Below are 25,758 nucleotides of genomic sequence, written 5' to 3' on the forward strand. Positions count from 1 at the left end.
CTCCAGATATTTTAAACCAAGTGTGGAGAAAGAAAGTGGAACTCCCTTGTACTTTCATGCCCACAAGCGTGTCTGATGTCTAGATCTGTTCTAAAAATGGGACAAAAAGGCATCAGGTGTATACAACAGATCAGGGTTCACCCACTCGAGGCAAGGTAAGGCAACCACCTCTCTGTAAATAGGTGCTGCTTGTCTCTTCCCACACCCGAGGGAGGAAACAACAGAAGCTGCCCTCAAGGGTTTCCTGGGCTCTGCACCTGCCAACATGATTCTGAGTGGGCCCCTTTTCCCTCCATGATTGCCTTTGATTCCCATTTCAACCATTGGGTGAGGTTAATTTGATTCCCCCACTTGTTCCTGATGGAGAGCTTTACTGACCCTCTAGAGAACGTTATGTAGATCTTTATCCCTCTCCCCTTATTTCTGATGGAGATCTTCACCCCTTCTTCCCTGGTGGTGGGGGCATCTTTTTTTGGTTTGCCTCAAGTGCCAACATGTCTTGGGCCTGCCCTGCAACAGATGGAGATGAGGTACTGTCAGTCACTGTGATCAGGACTGTAAGCAGTGATTGTGGAAGACCAGTTGCTTGACTATTTATAGTCATCCCCCCAGTCAAGTTGAGAATGAAAGAGTAATAAAGACCGATAACTCCATTTTTGGGCAGGCAAAACATGGGATTTATTCTACAAAGGGCATATAAATAAATTTGTTCAGACCTAAATGTGACAGATGACAAGCTCCAAATAAGAAGTCTAGAAAAATTAGAATAGCTTTTATGAGGAACTTGAAATCAGGGGCTGTCCAGTGTGTTTCAGCACTTGAGGCAAAACACCCTTCTGCCACAGTGAGAGGAGGCAAACTCCACAAGGGCTTCTCCTCAACAACATATTGTAGTTTCTACTCTAGCCCCACAGCTAGGGATCGCTGGGACCAAGGAGGACATAGTATTCCCCCACCCAAACTCTGGTAGGAGCTTGAAAATGTTTTTCCCCTTCCTTTGAGCTGCTGAGATTGCTACAAATAGATGTTATCAAATGGCAAGAATTGTGCCTCTTTCCACTCCAGCACTTTAGTACATTATTCAGGGTAGCAGTGTTATTTCCTCCAAGTTAGAAAGAAAGGCTAGCAAGCAACCTTTGCCTTGCAACATGAAGCTTCACTTAATATATATGGAGTGATCTTTGCTCTGCAGTTAAGGGTATGCAGGCCTGCAGGCCACTGGATAGTCTGCAGTCACAGCAAGCAGGTAGACTAGATGGTAGGTAGACCTTTTAATACATTCCAACTCTGTGACTTCAACTGCTACCTAACAACAACAAAAACACATATATAATGCAAGTTTCTGATAAATTTAGTTGTTCAGTGTAAATATTGGTATGTGCCCTCCTGGAAACTTGCAGCCCTCCAGATATTACTGGATTATAACTTTCATTATCCCTGACCATTTGTTATGCTGGCTAGGATTGACGTGAGTTGGAATACAGTATCTGGAAGGCCACAGGTTTTCCACTTCTGGGCTAAGGGATAGAACAGTATCGTGCAGTGACAGGTTGGGCAAAAACTTACTACCTCCACCAAAACCATGAGCCTCATTAAACTCTTAGCTTGCAATTCCTCCTATAGTCTGGCATGCATCAACAGAAGGGAAATAATGCAATTGGATTTGCTTGTGTTAGTCTGCAGTAAAGACAACTCTAGATTGCTGCTTTCTTTGTGCAATTGCTAGGAGAGCTAGAATTGATTAGTGGGCAGCTTAACTGATACAGTGGTATGTATTAAAGTGGTTGGTATCTCTACCTGTCTCTAAGTTGTTAGGAATGATGCAAAGTTGATGCTGGGCAAGGATCAGATCTTAGCCCAGTTTGCATTGATGCAAACAGCAGACATCTCTCTAGGATCATGACAGGGCTGTAAAACTGCCCTACATGGTTAATGTTCAATGAGCTGCTTGCAAATTTGAAGGTTTTGGGGGGTTTTTTTGGAACATTTTAAAAATGACCAATGTTTTGATATTTCCCACTTCATTCATCTATGTAGAATAAATCTAGCTGCTAGAACTCAGTAGATGACAAAATCAAGAGGCAAATCTGTGTCTATATCCAAAATTACACATGCTATTTTTGTCTGACTTTGGGTTTTCCAAGTCCCCCTCTTTCCCCAGGCAACAACAGCTTATGCAACCACAACTTACACACATGAGCTCCTCATTATATGGCTTATTTTTCAGAGAGAACCATTCATGGACAATCTACTTGCAGGCACTATTAACGCTGATTCAAAATTGTCTTGTGCCCTTGTTCCACAATATTAACTGTTTTTCAGAATATTAATAGCAGGACTTGAAATGCGTCTATGCTGCCTTTTCTGAAGTTACTGTTGGACAAACAAAATTTATTGCTCACATTAAGATCTTTCCTAAAAGTAAATATTTTTACAATGCTGAGTTGGAAGGATGAGCAACATGATTTTGTATTTCTATGTGCTACGAGAAGAATGGGGGAAGGGAGAATCATCAAAGTAGTACTTTCAGTGCAGTGTCCCCATTTGGTTTACCAATAAGCCACTCACACTGTTTTCAGGTAAGTATACTGAGGATTGCAGCCTTCGTATTTCATAAACACTGAATTGGAAAATGTGTGAACTACAAAGGAGCAAATATAAAAGACACTCTATTATGAAAGAGAATGTCTCAAGGGAAAATAGAATAAGTGTGAGATAATGGACATCAGCTTTAAGTAGGGAGACCTAATCTGAAGTCCCTGCTCGGTCACTGGATCATTGCACTCTTGTAACCTCTTACCTTGCAGGATGGTTGTGATGGTAAAGAGGATCAGCCGTCATGTCAGACACCATTGGAAAAGGGCAAGAAAACTTTCCATTGCATTCAACCTACTTTCACAAGGGATTTCCAATGAGAACTCATTACTCAGCCTTTATGTCTGCATTCAGATGACAAGCCAAATCCATTTGTTTTCAATTCCAAACCTATGTGATCTCACATAGCATGAGTCACAAGGGCCCAAATCAATGGTTCGAGGCTGGTTTGCAAACCAGCCTATGTTGTGGGTTGTCAAGCATATCTGAATTCAAAAGCCATTGACAAACCAGAGCAATGAGGTCTTGCTTTGCTTAAACAGGCTGCTGCACAGTGACATGGAAGTATATTAATGTATATGCTATATAGTTTATTATATCAAAATTATTTGCATGTCACAATCTAATAAATTGCTCCAAGTAGTGTTCAAATCTAGAGCAAACAGCAAACTCTTGTGGCACCTTAAAAATGAATTTATTATGGTATAAGCTTTCATGGACCATAGCAGGTTTTTAAGATTCTGAAGACTCATTATTTTTGCTGCAACAAACACCCTGGGAAATCATAAAAATCTAGCTTCAGATATCTACAAAAGTAAATTTTGAACAAAAAAATCCCACAGTATCCACGCACAATTTGATAGTCCTAGAGAGAGTAGCTGCTTAAAAGGAAACAGAAAACAAATCACTTTGTATATAATTCTAGCTGAATGCAGGACGGGTATCAAGGATTCAGATTTTCACAAAAGTTCACCTATGTGACTTTCAACAGACATTTTTAATTGTGTAATAGCAGGACAACACAAAGTTTGTGGGATCTACAACAAAATGAGCAATATATAATCACTCCAAGGATAGTGCCTATTCAGAGTTCCAGATAACTGTGCTCTCCAAGCAGGGCATTTGACTCTTCACCTCCTCACTTTCCTAGTTTCTGTTTCTATATTTGATTTACAACCTATCCCAGGGGCTGCCAATGTGGCTCCTGTGAATGCACATGCATCTAGAGGTCTTCCCATGCACCCTCAGGAAATGTAGGTACCCACATTCAAGGAGCTGGGGCAGAGCAAGAAAGTACTGATTGACTTAGAAACACCAAGAGCTATCCAGGTCTGGTTGCTGTGCCCAAGGTGGCCATTTCCCAATGAATCTATGCTTGAAAATAATATTCTATTGTAGCCAATAGAAGAGGTCACAATGCATACTTGTATGTGTGATGCTCGTGGTAGTTTCTCTGGTTTGCAAATGTGCCCAATATTCTTTGGCTACTGAGAATGCACAGGTCTCGTTGGGCTGCTTTGTGGTAGATGCCACCTTTTGGCAATGTCTTCTACTTCTGCAATTTCTTTGGTTCTCCCAAGCATGTTAATACCTCCCCTGTTGTTTTCAGTGGCCACAAACCTGTCAGCATTCACCACTTGAGTTCATTATTAGAAGTGAAGATATATAGAAAAAAGCACTACATACAGATGTTCTTTATACATTAGAAAAATTTATTTGCTTTCTACATGTTGTAGAAAAATGGAACAAGGCTATCAGGTATTGTTGAATATCCATTGTCATTCAAATGTTGGTCTATAATGATCACAAATCAGAACCCTCTCCCAACACCTAAGCAGGGCACTTATCTCCCTAAGTGGCAATGGAGCTGTCTGCTCAAACTGCAGTGAAGGCCCAAATGGAGAAAGATATTGGGAGAGGATATGTGCCACTGCAAGTCCAACTGGTGTGTGTGTTTGTGTTTGTGTTTGTGTGTGTGTGTGTGTGTGTGTGTGAGAGAGAGAGAGAGAGAGAGAGAGAGAAAGAAAGCTAGAGGCAAGGATATGTTTGCATCCATTAGGTACCCACATTCAAGGAGCTGGGGCAGAGCAAGAAAGTACTGATTGACTTAGAAACACCAAGAACTATCCAGGTCTGGTTGCTGTGCCCAAGGTGGCCATTTCACACCAGCATACTCTCACATACACCCCTCATATTCTATTAACAGTCTTCGAAGCGGCATAGGCTGTAATTATTTGTCATCACTTGATACCACACATGTCTGTAGTGTCAAATACTTGCCAACACTTACTTGACACAGATTTAAAGGAGGTCTTTATTTAGCATTATGTGGAAAAGACGATGATATCTTTGTTTTATAAAGGTTAGAGTGTTAGGGGAAATGACATGATTGTTATTTCTGTACTCAACTCACATTCCATTAAATAAGAGGTCTAGAAAAGGAACAGGGGATGGGGGAAGAGAGAAAAGGAACCACAATTGCGTTCTATATTAGAAAAAAATTACATACACAAACAGAATGCTGCTTACAAAGGGGGGAAAGACCATTTTCTATTAAGCATTTATGCACATATTTGGTGATTTAAACTGGAACCAGAAAATTAACTTCATATTTTTGCCATCTTTAAGAAGACACAGTAGCATCCATTTTCATTCATTCTCATATCTGCTATATGGATGGTCAGAATCCTGAAGGAGACCTGAGGAAAAAGCAGGACAATTAAAATAACATATTTAAGAAAATATTTTTCAACCAGGTAGCTAAAACATAGCAAACCAGCTATGTTGCCAAGGATGGTACAGCCCAATATACTGCACCAGTACATTGAACCTGTTTTGCCATGTCAAAATTTATTTATTTAGAGCACCTGTACCCAGCTTTTCAGCCAAAAAGGATCCCAGAGTCACTTACATACAAGCAAAACAAGTCTACCCACAAACCACAAGGGGAAAGGGACAGAGATGGAAGAGGAAAATCAAAACTCGGGCACCAATTTCTAAACAGTTGCTCCTATAGTGACCAGCTGGCATAATTCAGAGGCAGGAGGTAGCTGATGAAGCTGCACTTCCAGCAAAGCTGATGAAATGAGCCCTGCTTCTTATCCCTCCCATTGAGGCAGCCTGATCAAATGCCTGCCCACAGATGACAGCTGAGGTGAGAGAAGGCCTGATGGAGATGGCCTCTCACAGCAGAGCTGATGAAGTGAACTCTGCTTCCAAATTGCAAATAGAATAATATCATGTTATCACAACAAACTAGGTTGTCACTTGGGTGTCAGGATGAACATCAAGTACAAAAAGGTACTGAAGTTCTGCAGAATGAAGCCATGACCAATTTTAAGGATTATATGATCTCCATTTATAATAGCGCTACTGGAAAAATATGATGAGCAGCACCTAGAAAAAGTAGACAACACTCCAACACCTGATGAAAAGCAGCTCAACACACAGACTAAGAAACCAGAAACACTTGCTACTGAGCTAAAAGAAAAAGTGAAGGCAAATTCTAAATAGATAATTAAAACTTGGAAGGCTTCAAATCACACTTCACCATCCATCAAGAACTTTAATCAAGGCTTAGTTCCCACAGACACAAAGGAGTTTCATCATGTCTAGTCTAACCTGATTACTCACCAATTAAGGAAGCAATTAAAACTGGCATGTAGTGTCCACACACAATGACATTATCTATTTTAAGAGCACACTGATATATATAAACAAAAGACACTCATAGCACAAGCACAGCACAGGAAGTGTCATTATGAGAGTACTTAACACTGGAGTTATGAAGTATGACATTCTGGTACAAAGACATGTAACAGAATCTAAAAGTAGGGGTGGGGAGGCAAGAATGTTACTTGCTCAAAAATGTAAAGAAGTCCCAGCAAAAGAAGAATGGATACAAAAACTTATGGAATAAGCAGAAATGGCGAAACTTACCAGAAAAGTAAGAAATCAAGATAACAAACTTTTTATAAAATAATAGAAATAGTATATTGAATATTTACAAATTGTAAACAGATAAGAACAATGGCAGAATTATTGTAATAACGTGCAGTTTCATAAGAGTATATATTTTAATTAGATGAATAAATAAATTTAAGGAACTGTAGAAAGAAGGGGAAGGAAGTCAAGTTGTGAAATGTTAAAATGACTGTAAAATTATTGAAATGTATAAACCCAAAAATTATAAATAAAATATATTTTAAAAACAGAATTAGGGGTGGAGAGGCAAGAGACATTAGAAAGCAGACAAAAGATATGAGCTTAGTGAATAGCTACATGGTAATCAGATGCAGAAGACAATGTGAAACTATATAGGCAGGCTGATATGCCAACACTTAAAGAACATTATTCACAGAGAAAAGGAGTCCCAGCCCTTCAATGACTATTTGTTGACCAGCAATCAGATGCATACAGTGACACATACAAACAGGTAGGCAACAGTAGCAAAACCACATAACAAGCAATTATAATCTAATCTACTGATATGCACAGTAAAAGATATCATACAGAATTGTCGACATTCAAACATGGACATGGTTCAGGCTTCAAACACAAAGCTTTAAAATAACTTCCTGATAGAAACAACCCAAACGACCAAACAGCAAGAAGATCATGCAACCTATGTGTGCCAACTGTGTCTATCCACTTTATAAGCATGCCTTATCACATGGAGCACCTGGGTGGCCAACCTGTGGCCCTTCAGATGGTGTTGCACTACAACTCCCACCAGTCGCAGGTTAGCCCCACCTGATGTGGCAGATTCTCTCTTTCAATAATGTTGTGAACTACAGCAGATCTAAAGGGAAGGTAGCATGTATGAAGGTGACTCTGCCCTTAAATTATTCCAAAGAGTCAGGAAAGGTCTTCACCTACTGGAAAGTAGTTCTTGTTTGAGACTATATCCACTAAAAGGAATTAATTCCCTGACAACTGGGCATGCTGGATAGGGCAGATGGCAGTTAGGGTTCAACAATACCTGGACGGCCATAAGTTCCCCATCCCTAATCTACAGATCAGTATGGCCCGAAGCTAAGTATCTAAAGGACCTTCTTCAGTTTTCTCTGCCTTCAGACATTAAGCCAGCAACAATAGGTAAAATGGTTTCACTTCCAGCCAATTATATTGGCTCATTCTGACCATGACTACATGTAGTTTGGGAACTTCTTGGGTCCTTGGCAATATGGCTAAGCAGCAGATGACTGAGAAGCATGTGGCTAGTCAGAGTGGGGAAGTAGAAGGTGTCAGGAACACACTGCAAATCCAGGAATGCTTAAGAAGACTCAACATGGATTATGCAAAGGTAAATCCTTTGCCAGTAACCTTTTAGTTTTTTTTTTTTTGAAACATTAATAAGCCTGTGGGCTTCAAAAAGCTTTTGGCCAAGCCGCTTGAGCAAATTTATAGCAGGTCCTCTTACAGATCAGTAACTGGCTAAAGCACAAAAAGCAGAGTAGGAATAAATGAACAGTTTTCACAATAGACAGATAAAGAAACACATACTCGGCTAGTCCACCGGAAACTGGCCACTGGTCAACCAGTGGACCACGATCTACCTTCTGTTGATTCCCCTACTATACGAAAGAGTATTCAGAATCTAAACAAAGGCATAGCATAAAATGTTGTATTGTTTTACTTGCATAACAAACAGAATTGTAGCACGTATGCGACAATTGCATCTATTTCCTTTGAAAGTTACCACAGTGAAAAATAATTTAAATGCTGCTCAAACTCATTTAGCCATGAACCTATAATTTAAGCAATCAAACTGTATTCATACCAGGGTTTATTATAAAAAAGTGGCAATATCGTGTAACAAAGAAACTACTCAAACCGAGTAGTCCCACTTATTAAAGCTCTATTGGTTCCAGTGCTCCCAAAGGACGGTGGCTAGAGTGAGCAACACCTGCAATGCATTATAAATTTATAATTACCATTTAAATGGAGCAAGAAAAGCTGATGGGTGAAATAGGGGTAAAAAGACATTCCCTCAAAGCCAAACAAGGCTGACATTTCTGATGTTATCTTAATTTAGTGATGGGTTAGCAAAGCATTTGCTACTCTCCATTCATTCTTGCCTATTTAAAAGAGAAGACTCCTCTGCACACCACTGAAGACAGGAAGATCTAGTGCATTTACAGTTTTCTGCAACATTCTTTATTAGGCCCTTGCTGAGTGAAGTTTGCAATGATGTATGGACCAGATCTATATTAAACAGGAGGTGCACTGTTGCGGAGAAGGGATACCAACTAGAGATACTAACTAGGCAATTAGTAGTGCTTAATTTTCAAAAAATGATGAAAGCATCCCAATTAAATGCTTACTGTCCAAAGATATAGAAAGGAGCTGCTTACATTAATAATTCAAGTGATGGGTATTCTGGGATCATGCTGCGTAAGCAAAGGAGTATGGGTATACAATGTTTCTAGTCCTTACAGTAGTAAAGATTTTCAGATTTAGGAGCAGTGCCCAGTGAACTTTCAGAAGCCAGGGAGACTAAGTAACACTTTAATAGATATTAGCTAGGGTGTAGCAGAATTGTGCAGAATAAGAAATATGCAGGATTTTTTGTAGATTAATAGATTGCTTTTCTTAATTGTATGCACAGTAAATAATTCCGATTTCTAATCCTGGGCACAGGACTCACCTCACTTATCCCAGTACACTGTACATATGGCACTGTCTCCTCTTTTACACCATGGCATAAATTCTTCTTGTCAATAATTAGAAGACTAGATCATAGATGCAGCTGTCTATAAACTTGGGCTGGATTGTGTTCCAAGCACTTTTGTTCAACATGTAATTCAAATATCCATAAGCTACTAGAATTAAGAGCAAAATAAAGTACTAAAAAGAAAACTCTACAGCAGTAAAGCCTGCAGATGACTTATACTTCACACTACCTTTCCATCTACATGATCTCTCTAGGCACTCAAGCAGCTATAACTTTTGATTTAGAGAGGGTGAAGCAATATACTACAAAACATGTTACTGTAGGTTAATAGCCAAAGAGAGTTTGACTATTGAGTGTTTTAATATATGTTTTAATATACCTCACTCTTGTGATATGATACAAATAAACTTGAGTTTTGTGTCATAACTGCAGGCAACAGCAGAGTACCAATGTGTTGTAGTTGATTGGTACTGTTTACTGTAATTTTTCCCCTTCATGGATCACTGCCTTGCCGGGGCGAAGGGGCTTGAAGAACTCAGAGAAGCTATGAACTACGCCGAGCAGGGCACCCAAGATGAACAGGTCATAGTGGAGAGTTTTGACCAAACGTGATCCACCTGGAGTAGGAATCGGCAAGCCACTCCAGTATCCCTGCCAAGAAAACTCCATGGACAAAGACAACAGGCATATAAAAGTTATGACACTGGAAGATGAGCCCCTCAGGTCGGAAGGTGTCCAACATGCTACTGGGGAAGAGCGGAGGACAAGTACAAGTAGATCCAGAGCTGATGAAGCGGCTGGGCCAAAGCCGAAAGGACGCTCAGTTGTGGATATGCATGGAAGCGAAAGGAAAGTCCAATGCTGTAAAGAAAAATATTGCATAGGAACCTGGAATGTAAGAACCATGAACCTGGGTAAGTTGGATGTGGTCAAAAATGAGATGGCAAGAATAAATATTGACATCCTGGGCATCAGTGAGCTAAAATGGACGGGAATGGGCGAATTCAGTTCGGATGACTACCATATCTACTACTGTGGGCAAGAAACCCGTAAGAGAAATGGAGTGGCCCTCATAGTCAACAAAAGAGTGGCAAAAGCTGTACTGGGATGCAGTCTCAAAAATGATAGAATGATCTCGATACGAATCCAAGGCAGACCTTTTAACATCACAGTAATCCAAGTTTATGCACCAACTACTGGTGCTGAAGAAACTGAAATTGACCAGTTCTATGAAGACTTACAAAACCTTATCGAAGTGACACCAAAGAAGGATGTTCTGCTCATTATAGGGGATTGGAATGCTAAAGTAGGGAATCAAGAGATAAAAGGAACAACTGGCAAGTTTGGCCTTGGAGATCAAAACGAAGCAGGGCAAAGGCTAATAGAGTTCTGTCAAGAGAACAAGCTGGTCATCACAAACACGCTTTTCCAACAACACAAGAGACGACTCTACACATGGACATCCCCAGATGGGCAACATCGAAATCAGATTGATTATATTCTCTGCAGCCAAAGATGGAGAAGCTCTATACAGTCAGCAAAAACAAGACCTGGAGCTGACTGTGGCTCAGATCATCAGCTCCTTATAGCAAAATTCAAGCTTAAACTGAAGAAAGTAGGAAAAACCACTGGACAGGTAAGATACAATCTAAACCAAATCCCTTATGAATACACAGTGGAAGTGAGGAACAGGTTTAAGGATTTAGATTTGCTGGACAGAGTGCCTGAAGAACTATGGATGGAGGCTCGCAACATTATACAGGAGGCAGCAACTAAAACCATCCCAATGAAAAAGAAATGCAAGAAAGCAAAGTGGCTGTCCAACGAGGCCTTACAAATAGCGGGGGAGAGAAGGCAAGCAAAATGCGAGGGAGATAGTGAAAGATACAGGAAATTGAATGCAGATTTCCAAAGAACAGCAAGGAGAGACAAGAAGGCCTTCTTAAACGAGCAATGCAAAGAAATAGAGGAAAGCAACAGAACGGGAAGAACCAGAGATCTGTTCAAGAAAATCGGAAATATGAAAGGAACATTTCGTACAAAGATTACCATAATAAAGGACAAAAGTGGTAAAGATCTAACTGAAGCAGAAGACATCAAGAAGAGGTGGCAAGAATACACAGAGGAATTATACCAGAAAGATATGGATGTCTCGTACACCCCAGGTAGTGTGGTTGCTGACCTTGAGCCAGACATCCTGGAGAGTGAAGTCAAATGGGCCTTAGAAAGCACTGCAAATAACAAGGCCAGTGGAAGTGATGGTATTCCAGCTGAACTGTTTAAAATTTTAAAAGATGATGCTGTTAAGGTGCTACACTCAATATGCCAGCAAGTTTGGAAAACTCAGCAGTGGCCAGAGGATTGGAGAAGATCAGTCTACATTCCAATCCCAAAGAAAGGCAGTGCCAAAGAATGCTCCAACTACCGCACAATTTCACTCATTTCACATGCTAGCAAGGTTATGCTTAAAATTCTACAAGGAAGGCTCAAGCAGTATGTGGACCGAGAACTCCCAGAAGTGCAAGCTGGATTTAGAAGAGGCAGAGGAACCAGAGACCAAATTGCAAACATGCGCTGGATTATGGAGAAAGCTAGAGAGTTCCAGAAAGACATCTACTTCTGCTTCATTGACTATGCAAAAGCCTTTGACTGTGTTGACCACAGCAAACTATGGCAAGTTCTTAAAGAAATGGGAGTGCCTGATCACCTCATCTGTCTCCTGCGAAATCTCTATGTGGGACAAGAAGCTACAGTTAGAACTGGATATGGAACAACTGATTGGTTCCAAATTGGGAAAGGAGTACGGCAAGGCTGTATATTGTCTCCCTGCTTATTTAACTTATATGCAGAATTCATCATGCGAAAGGCTGGGCTGGATGAATCCCAAGCCGGAATTAAGATTGCCGGAAGAAATATCAACAACCTCAGATATGCAGATGACACAACCTTGATGGCAGAAAGTGAAGAGGAATTAAAGAACCTTTTAATGAGAGTGAAAGAGGAGACCGCAAAATATGGTCTGAAGCTCAACATCAAAAAAACGAAGATCATGGCCACTGGGCCCATCACCTCCTGGCAAATAGATGGGGAAGAAATGGAGGCAGTGAGAGATTTTACTTTCTTGGGCTCCATGATCAGTGCAGATGGTGACAGCAGTCACGAAATTAAAAGACGCCTGCTCCTTGGGAGAAAGGCGATGGCAAACCTAGACAACATCTTAAAAAGCAGAGACATCACCTTGCCAACAAAGGTCCGTATAGTAAAAGCCATGGTTTTCCCAGTAGTGATGTATGGAAGTGAGAGCTGGACCATAAAGAAGGCTGATCGCCGAAGAATTGATGCTTTTGAATTATGGTGCTGGAGGAGACTCTTGAGAGTCCCATGGACTGCAAGAAGATCAAACCTCTCCATTCTGAAGGAAATCAGCCCTGAGTGCTCACTGGAAGGACAGATCGTGAAGCTGAGGCTCCAATACTTTGGCCACCTCATGAGAAGAGAGGACTCCCTGGAAAAGACCCTGATGTTGGGAAAGATGGAGGGCACAAGGAGAAGGGGACGACAGAGAATGAGATGGTTGGATGGTGTTCTTGAAGCTACTAGCATGAGTTTGATCAAACTGCGGGAGGCAGTGGAGGACAGAAGTGCCTGGCGTGCTCTGGTCCATGGAGTCACGAAGAGTCGGACACGACTAAACGACTAAACAACAACAACACTGTAATTTTTGAATGGAGTGTTTTTAATGTTTTATTCTGTTATTAGAATGGATTATGTGCATGCCATCCTTGGCTCTACTGGAGGCAGGGTTAAAATTAACAAATTAATTAAAAAGTATTTCCCTCACTTCCCTCACTTCCAAGACATTATAAACCATTAGGGGCTAAAGAAGGCTTTTGCTTCCCTCATTCACCCTCTCTTGCCTCCACCATTCAAAATTCAACAAAATTGCAATATTAAACTCACAATCTGGTGTTGGGATTGTGCTCCATAGACAAGCTAAGAATTAAATGTAGTCTCTTAGGTAAATGTTCAGGGTAAGGGCAGATATACTGCAGGAGAGTTAAGATCCCAAATTCACTGCAGAACCATGGTCTGGCATCTGCAAGACCGGCTTGCCATCTTATAAGAAGAAAGACCAGCAAGACACTGAAACTGCTTTAACATCATATTTTTATCATAAATTACCCTACAAACCACATATAATATGGAGACCATATAACAAAAAGGTTACAGCAGCATCCAAACTCTTTTTTTGGGACAGGGAAGGTATGAAGATGTATTTTCCAAATAGTTCATGATTAAGAATAGGTTACTGGGGCTAAATATTGGGGGGGGGGGGTGTTAAATGTGAATTATACATACCATATTTCTTCCGTATCTCATCATGCTTGACTTTTCTTTCATGTTTTCTGAAAAGTTTATGAACATAAAAAACAAATACTTGAAGTAATTTTAAGCAAAATACGACAAAGCAATATAATTAACTCCTGCTTACACATTAGAACACAAAGATAAGTGGAACACAGATCTTGCCCCAAAATAAACTCTAGATAGAGGACTGCATCAATATATTATGTTGCACTGTGATGCAATGCCTATCACAGTGTAATAGGCAAATGTATGGGTTTCCAATAAATGATGTATGCATACTGAATAAGCATATTCTTATTCTAACATACGTAACAGCTTGTAAAATGAAAGGTTTTTTTAATGGCTAAGAAAATTAACTTCTAAATTGTGGCAATACACAAGGAGATTTTTTGAGGTTTCAGTAGACAGATAGATGCTATATTAGCTTAGACAACTTTTCTTCTAGCCAGAGGTTGTCTACAAAATATCCAGGACTGATCATCTTAGCAGCTGATGTTAAATGGAATGCTGGGAGATCTCCTGCTGCTCAATAGTCCAAAGCCAACAATAAATTTAACATGACATGAGGGACATGAACCAAACTACAAAAGACTAACATTGCAGTATCGTTTGCATGATTCTTACAGGGTTCTTGGGACTGACTTAGTGCAAAAGAGTTAGGACTTAGTTTCATCCAACTAATATGCAGACTGCATCCCACCCTAAATTTGGGACAAAGATAAGAAGCAAGACTAGCTTCTACTATTGAACCACAGTCCTACCAACTTACTATATGCCGGTTCACATGTAATAATAAACTGCAGTATAACACTACAGTAACAAGTATCAGCAAGCCTGAGCAAAGTATCTGGCTTGTGCAGTCCACTTCCCATGCTGTCCCAAGAGGAATTCTGCAAATATTAATTTCCATTTCAAAGAATCTGAGCTTCTCTGTGCCCTGTCTAGAGTGGAAGCATGTTTCAGAGAAAGGGTGGTTCTCGGTGGTTGCACTCAGATAATGGTAAGCCCTGCTGTGAAGTGTGGTCTGATTTACGCAGTGCTAATTTTCACCAGTTGTTGAAGACGGTTTTATTCCTGCAGGCTTCTGTTGTATGTGGCAGATGATTTTAATGCTTTAATTTTAACTGATGAACGTTTATTTCTGGTCATTTTATATTCTTTTATGTAACTGCAATTTTCAGGTGTTGAAAGCTGCCCTGAGTGGTACTTTAGCACTAAAAAGTGGGATATATGTTTTCTTAAATGAATATATAATCAATACTTCTGAAGAAACATGCAAATGCCGTATTTTCCGTGTATAAGACTAGGGTTGTTGTTTTTTTAACCAAAAAAGTAGGTTTAAAGTAGGCTCGTCTTATGCACAGGTAGTTCTGAGGGGTGTTTTCTTAATTTGGAGTCCCCAAAAATAGGGGGCATCCTATACATGGTGGCATCTTATACACAGAAAAATAAGATAACTGCACAATCTAGATATATGTATAGTCTAATTTCTCTTTGACTTAGAAAACTAAGAAATCAGACATCCTTACTGGAAATTATTGCTGTTCCTGTCTGCCTGCATTCTGTGTTCTAGAAATTTGGCAAGGGGTTAAAAAGTGTTTTTTAAAAATGTACATCACTATGGGTGCTATCAGGCAAACAGTGTGATTCATTTTATATTTCATATAAAATACTACCATGATTACTATTCACATATAGCACAAATAGACTCTAGCTTTGAAGATCCTCAGGAGAACAGCTAACAAAATGGATCAGCACCAGGGCAGAACATCTTGCTATCCTGGAGCTGTAAACAGAAGATCTGATGACTCACCCAATACTGCTTCATTCTATTATGCTGCCTTTCCTCCACCACTGTCTGGAAGCAGACCTGTATATCTACTTGTACAAGATAGCTGACTGCCCTCAAGCATCAAATTATTATTTTTAGGGTTTCAAAGCCTCTAGCTAGCATCATGAGTTGCATTTATTGAAACCCTTAGGAGCCAGCTTACAAGCATATTGCCTAATAAATACTAAGAGTGAACTACTGCAATTAATGCTTACAAAGCTTTATAGCAAGGCTATACTAAACATATCCCTAGCTGGACTCTTTTTTAATGACATCTATGAGCAAAACTTATGTATTTAGGTGTGTTTTTTAAAAAAGAAAAGCTTTGAAACATACCGCTGAAGTGACTGCATTCTTTTTTCTTCCCGATCTCTGATAAATCTTTCTTCTTCTTCAGATGGTCGCCTAAGAAATAAAGCGCTTTTTGTATCAAAAAACTATAATTTCTGATATATAGTTTATGAGGAATTTATGTTTGTTAATTTACCCATACATTCACAAATTTGCAGCATTTTCTCTACAAATTAATCTCAAGTGGTATCTTATACTGAAGAATTTGAAGCTGACATTAACACACACTTGAAAGTCATGATTCATTGACTGCACCTTATATGTCATATATTTTGTAGAATAAATAAGAGTGTTGGTAATTCAAGATAAAAATGATGATCTTGGATATCACAGTATGGGATTAGTTGACTGGGAACCATTTCTCTGACTAGCGGTAGATTATTGATTCCCTTCTTGAATTCACCTGAGGAAGTGTGAAATAGGAATCAGAGGCCAAAACATGATTCTTTCTAGCTTTTAACTTTCTAGCTTTTAACTCACCAGCATCATAACAAGACATATCAAACTGATTTAGGTTAAAAGACAGATCTTTCATCTGCTACTTCATATGAGCATATTGAGGAAAAAACACTGACACCCAGTGGACACAATGTGTAATGGACATTAAAGAATGAGCCCCAACATGTCATGAAAGTGCCTTTAATGGAATTTATGTTTCAGATATCCAATGTGTTTCAAGTGTATAATACCTTCTTCAGGAAACTGTACATTAAATTTAAAAAACCCCAGTTCTGACACGAAGTTTACACTCAATGTAGAGCAGACCCATTCTGTACTGGGGATCCCTGTAATTTTTGTAAACAAAGACGACCATACTATGTATGTTTTTCAATCAGGTGCTTAAAATCACATTTCTTTAACCCTTAATTTCAAGGACAACTTTATTATAGATAAATGGTGATGAAGTCAGGGGGAGAAAAATCAAGCAAAGTTACTAAGAAAAACCATTTACCCTCTAGAACGACGTCTGCGACAGCAGTAACAACAGCAACATCCTATAAGGAGGAGAAGGAAGCCTGCTACAACTGCAATGCTGATGATCATAGCCTCAAAGTTGACTGAAAATTAAAAGCAGAATTTTAGTACATGCAAAGGTTAGCAAAGGAAGGAAATACAGTAACAGAGAAGAGCTCCATGCAGGGAAGCGACTAGGGCCCATTAGAAGACCACCTTGCAGCAACTTACATATTATATCTTAGTGGAATGACTGGAATTCACTTATGTGATGAAGTAGATGGGCCTGTCATTGTGAAATGTGTTCTTCTAGTTTAGAGATTCCATCTAACTGGGTCCAAGGTATTGCCCTGCACATTTTAATAGGTTAGTTCTTATATCAAAGATCTTAAAACTGGTAATTAAACTTAAAACTAAGCATATTAAGATAGTCAGAACATTAGCACATGGTCTGTTTATTGAAAAGGGCAAGTGGAATGCTATGGAATCCAAATTTCAATTTTATCAATTCTCAAGTATGTCTTCTACAATATTAGGCAGATATCCTGGAAGAAAATAGAAAACAACCACTAAAGAAAATGTCACATTTCAAAATGAGAGAATTAGAATTACATGGGTAGCAAAATCAGATATTTTCAACTTAAACTCCACATGGGGTTAGGCAAAAAAAGCCATCTGCATTCCTTCTACACATGTAACATATAAAGAGAACTCATGTACTACGACAGAGCTTTGTGAACTGTGAAATCTATTTTTGATAACCCTCTATACACAATTGGATCTGAAGTATTGTAAGAACTCTTCCCTCATATAAACAATTTAAAACAAAGAGACATTGAATGCAAGGCTAATCCATAGTTTAGAACAATGGGAATAGGCTACACCAAGCTTTGGGCTCCCATACTGCTCCCGGCCCAGCCCATGAAATCAGCTTTCATTTCCATTTTGATTAACTGTGGTTTGCTGTTTTGTCAGAACCAAACAAACTGTTGTTAATCTTAACTATGGTTTGCTTGAAAAGAAGTTAACTTCCAACCATGATTATGGAGTGGCTTGTTTAGAATTTAGATGATATGCTAAACAGCAGTTCATTAAACTACACTTAATCTAAAACAGAGCAGATTTGATTTAAATCAAATCTATTTAAATCATGATTTAAATCACTAGTCAGTAAGACTTGATTTAAATCTTTTCTTTTCTTTTTTACAGAAAGACTCATTCTTGCTGGTATAATCTTAATATTTACAACCAGATGAAGGTTTCATTTTTGGAATAATAAATTTTCAGAGTAGTTTTTACAGTTATATCAAAAATTACTATTAGAAATACACAGACAGATAATTCTGAAATTATTGTGAGGTTTAATAAGTTAACTGTTTATATTTGGACAACTTTTCTGCTGTACTTTATTGGAAGGAGAAAAATAAATTGTTTAATTGTTATTAAGGAAATGAGTATTTAACTAAAACAATAACATTATAGCATATGTATCCATGTTTGTTAACTGATGTGGTTAAATGGTTGTTGTTTTTTAAAAAAAACTTAAGACTGAGTCTTAGGACACATGAAAAACTTAAAAGAAATCCTTATTTCCTGATGAATAGCCTTTGGACTACAATAGAAAACTATCTCTAGAAAGATTTTTCCTCCAAAAGCATTTTATTTTAAAAATCTGATTTAAATTTAATAAAATCCGATTTAAATTTTAAAAAATCAATTTTTAATTTCTTTTTTTAAAAAAACATTGATTTTTATCCACCCTGATCTAAAATTAACGTAGCAACCATCTATCACTTTCTTGTGACCATCTGAGGGGAAACTAAGATCATTATCATAACATTATACCATGATGTGGTATTATAACTGAATGCAACAATTGTGCAAGCTAAGTGAGTTGATTAACTGAACGCAAATCAGAGAAGACAACTTCAGAAGAGGACAACATTATCCAGAGAACTTGACTTTATTCTTAAGCCTACCACTTAGCAGAACTGTGTTTTTTCTGTTCAATATCAGAGATCAGCAGTAAACAATTCAGAAACAAACTTCCCAGAAAAACAGTCTCAATAAAATGGAAGCTTCAGGAAATCCAATGGTGATTAGTGCTGTGTGCAAGACTACTTTTAAGCTTATAAATAGTCCATGTAAGGTAATGGTGCATATATGAAATACTGACTAGGAGAACTCCAGTTAAGTACTTTTGCATGAAGAATTATGATCATAATTTCATGGCTTCCATTACAAGTAACAATAAATTAAAGACAATCACAATCATTACCTACCCCAGCAAATTGCCCAATAAGCGTCTGTAAGTTTACACAGCGAAGATGGTGGAATGAGTTTCCTCACAGGATAGTCCATACAAGTGGAATTGACATGGCACCAAAGACACTAAGCAGAACAAAAGTGAAAAATAAACAGAAGTAGTCTTATCAGGAAGTATGCAAGTCAACCACTCAATCTTACACTTCTTGAGAAGTTAACATAGTCTGAAATTAAACTAAAACGGAGCTGTAACTTGACATTTTCTGTGGGGAGCAGGTCGTGATTGAAGCACACCCTCTATGTCAATTTTTGAGGTATTAAAAGGAGCCAATGACAGTTTTACAGTTAGTAGAAACTACAACACTTTTCTTCCTCTGCTCCTGGTGCCCTCTCCCAATGGCAATGTTTCCTGGGTTCAAATGACGCAATAAGCCAGACCATGAATTGGGTTGCAGTAGGAGAGATGTGCAGAAGCAGCTGCCATCTTCTCTCTGGGAACCCTCAAATTCACATATATTAAGCAATGGTTTGACTTAGCATCACATATGATCCAGGTAAATGAAGGCCAGGCTTATGTTTCCTCAAGGACGAGACTAACACTGCAGCATTGTGAATGTCATTCATCATTCTGTTACCATAACTACTCTAAACTTTGTCAGTGTTTACAATATATTTATTTATGTTGCTTTAGTAACTTCACAATAGCTCAGAAGTTACTTTGTTCACATTGTAAGAACTGTACAGTAAGATTTTAAATGAAATGTTGGTGTAAATGTGCTAGTAGGAATTTACAGAAGAGGTAAGATGTTCAGCAGTTATTGCCCAATCTTATTCCTTGCCTCCACTTCATTCTATCTTTCCAACACTTTCTCCTACACTTTTATTCTTCCACTGCTTCCTGGCTCTGCTCCTTTTTTCTGCCCTGTTGCTGAACCTATAGCTGTGAAAGGCGCAGCAAAAGGTTTCCAAAGATGCTTGCTCTAAATTGTTACTGTCCAACTGTCCAAGAGCAGTTGGACAGTAGATACTGGGTTAGATGTTGGTTTAACACAATTAGGCTATTCTTTTGGACAAAACAACTACTGAGTACAAAGGGATATTATCTATCTGAGCCACAGCTTAAAAAAATAATAATATGGGGCCATTGTACCACACCAATACAACTAAATCAGTCTTTACTTCTGAAGAGTACATAACCAAATTAGGGAAAGTGAAGAAAACGTTCAAAAATGGGTATTAAAATGTAAACAGTATAACCAAATTAGGGAAAGTGAAGAAAACTTTCAAAAACGGATATTAAAATGTAAACAGTCTCACAGTCACAAGGCCAGTGCTAACAAATTATCTGCAGTTACCACAAAAGTCATTCATTGCTATTAAATACAGAAGAATTATGTACTATTTAAAAGAATTATGTACTATTTAAACAAATGGACATCTTATAAAAACTGTTTTCATGACTTGGTAATGGTATGCATGCAAAAGCAAGCCATGGTTTGGCCAGTTATGACTAATCCTTAGATTCCTACTCTCCCCAACTTCCTCCTTGATTTTTTCAAACAAATCATACTAGTCTCCCTTTATCTCCAAACCAATCAATCCTTAATTTGTTCAAAACAAAGTAGACCTGGTTTATATATTTCAACAAAGAAGGAAGATATTGGAGCCCACAAGTATAACCAGAAGGGGAAACATAAATCCCAACGATCGGTCACAAATGGACAAGCTATTCTAAAAGTACCTGGCCGATCTGTCACAGCAAGCATCTAAAGGTTCAAGGCCTTCTCCCTTATGGGAGGATCCCTTTAGCACCATCACTGCCTGGAAAAGCTCTGCTGAATAGCCACATGAGGATGCAACGGTAAGCCTTCTTCACTGCCACCACTACCACTCAGTAGGTGCAAACATGCACTCTTAACAGTGGTGGTCAGTTGTACTTGGTACACTATTTGTTCCACTTATGCTTCAACAGTCATGCAGCCTATTTCACTGATCAGAGCTCATCTGAAAACCAAGATGTCAAGCATAGGAGAGTGCTCAGGACTGACTCAATCTATGACCCTTCCCATCTCACCATTCCACAGTGAGATCAGGGCCTCAGATGTGATCAGCCATGCCTACTGGAAACTTCCCTAGAGCATTCAGGAATCCCTTAGATTCCATTAGTGTCTTGCTACAGAACATTCTAAGGGGTCATCCATCCTTGCAGGGTGGCAACACTATCAATAGCCTAAATCCTACAAGGAAATTGTTGGTTGATGACAAAAGGCTGATTTGTGCTTTCTCCGGACACATCTACAAGTCTTCCATTTGTGAGAACCAGATTGCAGGTATGAGCTACTCTATACATTGGGTCTATGATGTATACTGAGATAGTTCCATAATAGTCATGACAGCTGGACTTGTTAAGATGGTTTCAGCATGCATGTTTAAATCCCCCAGAACCAAAGTTGGGGGGTTTTCAAACACTAGCCCCAACATCAAATCTACCCGCTCAGGGAAGGAAATTGTTGGTCAGCGGAATGGTCATTATACTGACAGAATCCCTACTTACTTTCTCTAGCCCAGCAGCAAATACAACCTCTCACAGCTAGATTTCAGGGAGACTGGTTTCCTGGTGAGAGACTGAAATCCAATAGACAGCAGCTCCTATCTACATTGGTGCTGCTTGAAGTACTTGTTGAGTTGGGGTAGTTGAGTAAACACAGACCATTGTTGACAACCCTGCTCACAATATCTGTTAAAAGCCTTGGCAAACAGTTCTGACCATTTTGTACATACTATGTTAAAAACTTTGGCAAACTGCTCAGTATTAGAGAAAGTTTTGATATCCTTTTGTGTTGTTAACATTGTTATATATATTTTAAAACTGATGCACTTTGAGAAGTTGCTGCAATATATGCTTATGTTGTTTTCAAACCAGATGTTTACAATTTTAAGAACTCTATTCTATACTAATTTAAAGCAGATTTTTAAACATTTGAACTCTGCACAGAATTATGAGTTGTAATTATCAAATCAAGGGGAGCTGTTTTATCCTAAAAAAGTCAAGTCATGCCTTAAGTACACAAGAGACTGGTGGATCAGATCAAATGCCTATCAATGCAGCTCTGTTCTCAGATATCCGCAAGAAGCCCAAAAGAAGAACTTGAATGCAACTTGAGTGCTCTCCCCTTCAAGTCTACTGTGTAAAGCAACTTGGTATTAGAGCACATCACTTTGAGCATATAGTTTCTTGCAAAAGCACAAAAAATAAAGAACAGTTTTCCAAGGCTCCCTGAAAAAAATAGCAACCGGTTCCAGTTTCCATGGTGAATGAGTCAGTTGTGTGAGAGTTTGTCCAGTAAATTTCCATTAGAGAATAAGGACTTCCATTTTCTACTGAAGTGCAGCAACAAATACTTGCAAAACATTTTCTTCTGCCTGTGCATGAAATATCCACTTATGTTATCACTAGAAAATCCCCCCGGATATAAAAGTGACTAAACTTACTTTGGTATTTTTTACACATTCTTCACATGTCTTTTGAGTAAAAGCAGCACATGCTGGAAAGAAATAAAGTTTGCATGAAAAATGAAGAACTTAATTGAATCTATTATTTTTCTGACAGCTATGAAATTTGAATCTGAACTATGCTAAAACACTTTAGAATGCATTAAAGAACTGTAAATCCTCCAAAACAACTTCCACCCATTTGTGTACTAGTCTAATCTCTGCTTAGAGATGTCAACAAGACATTCAGCACCACAAAAACACACCCAAAACACTTCACCCTATTTTGAAACAGGATACTGAATCTTAGGTCTGGCCTTACATTCATCTAGACAAGAACTAGGGTTGGCATATTTCAGGGGCTGCCAACTCAGCTCCCATGGGTGTGATGGTACCAGTGCCTTTTTTCTGGGGGGACGCACACCCCTAAATATTATGTAAACCTAAGTTTGGCCACATTGAGCGGCAGTATTTCAATATGAGGGACGTGGGTGGCGCTGTGGGTTAAACCACAGAGTCTAGGACTTGCCGATCAGAAGGTCAGTGGTTTAAATCCCCGCGATGGGGTGAGCTCCCGTTGCTCTGTCCCTGCTCCTGCCAACCTAGCAGTTCGAAAGCACGTCAAAGTGCAAGTAAATAAATAGGTACCAGCGGGAAGGTAAACAGCGTTTTCGAGTGCTGCTCTGGTTCACCAGAAGCAGCTTAGTCATGCTGGCCACATGACCTGGAAGCTGTACGCCGGCTCCCTTGGCCAATAAAGGGAGATGATTGCCACAACCCCAGAGTCATCCGCAACTGGACCTAATGGTCAGGGGTCCCTTTACCTTTACCTATTTCAATATGAGTAGGAAAATGAGAGTACCCCTAAACATTTTTAAAGACAAAAAGCACTGGATGGTACTCATGAAGGACTTATTTGGTGCCCCCAGGATAATCTTTCTGATTTACAGCTTTCGTTTTTCACTTGTGGTCTGTAAGTAATCAGCTAGCTTCAGCCACAGTTTGAGCTGTACCAGTCTCTCATACAACGAAGATAAGCCTCCTTGCATGGAAACAGAACACTGGCACGGGGTGGGAGATAGGAAGGGAGGAAACAGGAGACAAAATTAAGGGGAAATACACCCACAACAATCCAATTCTGGGTTATTTAAACTATTAGCCATTATCCCTTATTTGTCACGGAAAAAAGGGGAATGGGCTTCCAAGTCCTGCGGTCAGTTATGTCGGAGGAGATGTCATCATGATAAAGGAGGCAGTTGGGGGGTGAATCGAGGCCAGGGGGCAGCAGTTAACAGGGCAGGTACGTACAAAACGGCTATCTAGGCTGGGATGAGTGCAAACAAGACCGAGAAGGGGAACTTTCAGTCTCCGGAAACTGGCACTATAGTACACCTGCCCATTTTAACAGTTCCTTCTTTGAGCCAGAGAAAGGGAAGTTGCCATCGGGCTTCCTCGAGAGGGCTAGAGGGACGCGCGACTTGTACCTGAAGGTGCCCGACATGGGGGGAGGGGGTAAACAAGAGGGGAAACGGCCCGGCCCTCCAAGGGCCCAAGGAGAGGCCGCTCCGGCCCCTGCCTCCAACCAAGACCAGGACCAGGGAGGAAGCAAGAGCAGAGCCCCCCCCCCTCACCCGCCACGACCCGTCCCGCGCAGCCCAGAAGGGCCTCCTCGCTTACGCGTAGCGGGAGATGGCGAAGGCGACGCGGTGGACTCCATCCCTGTCACTGGGCGGCACCACAGCAAGAAGCAGCACGGCAGGCAGAAGGCCCAAAGCCGCGGCCGCCGCCGCGGTTGCCAAGACAGCGCGGCCGTCTCCCGCTCCATCATCTTCCTCCCCTCACGGCGGGCCTGCGCGGCCCGGTCCACTCCCCTCCTCAGGTGATTTAAGGAACAGATCGGTCCTTCTCTTGCGCAAGCGCACTCCCACCGGCCGCCTCAGGGCGAGCAACGGCACAGTCTCGAGCACGATTTCCTCGCTCCGCCCACTTCCCTCTGGGGCACCTATAGAGAGGGTGAAGCTGGGAGTCCCGCCCGCTTCCGTGCTTTTGCGCTCCTCCCTCGGAAGCCGAGGCCCGCCCCTTTATGCCCGCCTCCTCATGCGGCCGCTTTCCCAAACAGGTCATGGATAACCGAGGGCACCTGTCGAATAGTTTCTCCAGCCCTGGCTCGAGCGAATGTGGTTGGTTGAGAAGGCCTGTCCATCTGGTCCTCAGTACGACCTAGGCCACGCCCCTTCCCGGCGCTCTTCTCAAGTGCTTTTGCAGGGCCGGAATCCTTCAGCTGCCATGTTGTTTTTTGGTTGCCCGATGGAGCGCGTGTGCGGAATGCTGTGACGCATTTCGTTTATTATATCTATATGCCATCTTTTCCTCTAAGGAGCTCAAGGGGGTGCACGTGTGTGTCTCCCAATTTTATCCTCGCAGCAACCCTGTGAGGTACATTAGGCTGAAAGGCAGTGGCTGGCCCACGCTCACCTAGTGAGCCATCATGTCTGAGTCGGGGTTTGAACCCTGGTCTCTCGGGCCATAATCCAACGCTCTAACCATTAACACCACACGCTGCCTCATTGCGGGGATGGACTATAGTTTACAGTACAAAGCAAAGAATCCCATCCATTCTCCATCGCTTCTCAAGCTACAGTATAGTACAGTACAAACGTGCAATGGGACCCCCACTTTCCTTTCCAGTGAGCCCTCGTCTGCTTTGAAGCATTGACAAGAAATGCCACATGCATTTCATAAAATTGAAGGATGAGTGTTACTAGTTTTTTTTGAAGGCTGAAATCCCTTGCATACTTGAAGTCCACTGAACACTATGACTTACTTCCAAGTTGCAACTTAACGTGCACTTACTGGTAACTTGTGCGCATTCAGCGCTCGGCATAAATAATAAAAGGGTGGAAAGGAGGTAGATATCCAGGGGGGAAAGGCTTTGGCAATCCCACCCACCATAGCACCCAATGTGTTTCGTCTATACACAGTTTTGGCTTTAGGCACATTCCCTGAATGTAACTCCCAAGTAACTTGCGGGCTTACTGTATATTATTTGGACACCAGTGACCAATGAGTAGGGCATGCTTTGTGTGCAGAGCTAGCCCTGTTGGTTCATAGATGCCAGTTCTTATGTGTACTTTAGAGATCTGAGACCAAACAGTTCCCTCCATAGACACATCATTTCCCACAAATTCCTTCTACTCCCACCCATTTTTACCCCCATAAGTAATGG

General features: G+C 40.3%; 1 protein-coding gene across 1 annotated transcript; it reads right to left on the bottom strand.

The window, feature by feature from the left end:
- Positions 1–4,286: 4,286 nt before the first annotated feature.
- On the bottom strand, positions 4,287–24,555 carry PTTG1IP2 (PTTG1IP family member 2). Its single transcript, XM_082194217.1, has 7 exons — positions 24,210–24,555; positions 22,533–22,585; positions 19,058–19,166; positions 16,774–16,879; positions 15,807–15,875; positions 13,631–13,677; positions 4,287–5,294 (listed from the first exon to the last, which is right to left on the bottom strand). The coding sequence occupies exons 1-7, from the start codon at positions 24,358–24,360 to the stop codon at positions 5,245–5,247; spliced, it is 585 nt and encodes a 194-aa protein (XP_082050343.1). The 5' UTR covers positions 24,361–24,555; the 3' UTR covers positions 4,287–5,244.
- Between the last annotated feature and the right edge of the window lie 1,203 nt (positions 24,556–25,758).

Source organism: Podarcis vaucheri (genome assembly GCF_965113315.1).
Source record: "Podarcis vaucheri genome assembly, chromosome: 12".
Lineage (NCBI taxonomy): Eukaryota > Metazoa > Chordata > Lepidosauria > Squamata > Lacertidae > Podarcis > Podarcis vaucheri.

Coding starts and splice junctions, on each gene's coding strand:
- PTTG1IP2 (XM_082194217.1), bottom strand. CDS start 24,360: ATGATGGAGCGGGAGACGGCCGCGCTGTCTTGGCAACCGCGGCGGCGG. Junction 22,586..24,209: donor TTCGCCATCTCCCGCTACGC/GTAAGCGAGGAG, acceptor ATTTCTTTCCAG/CATGTGCTGCTTTTACTCAA. Junction 16,880..19,057: donor TTATTGGGCAATTTGCTGGG/GTAGGTAATGAT, acceptor TTTAATTTTCAG/TCAACTTTGAGGCTATGATC.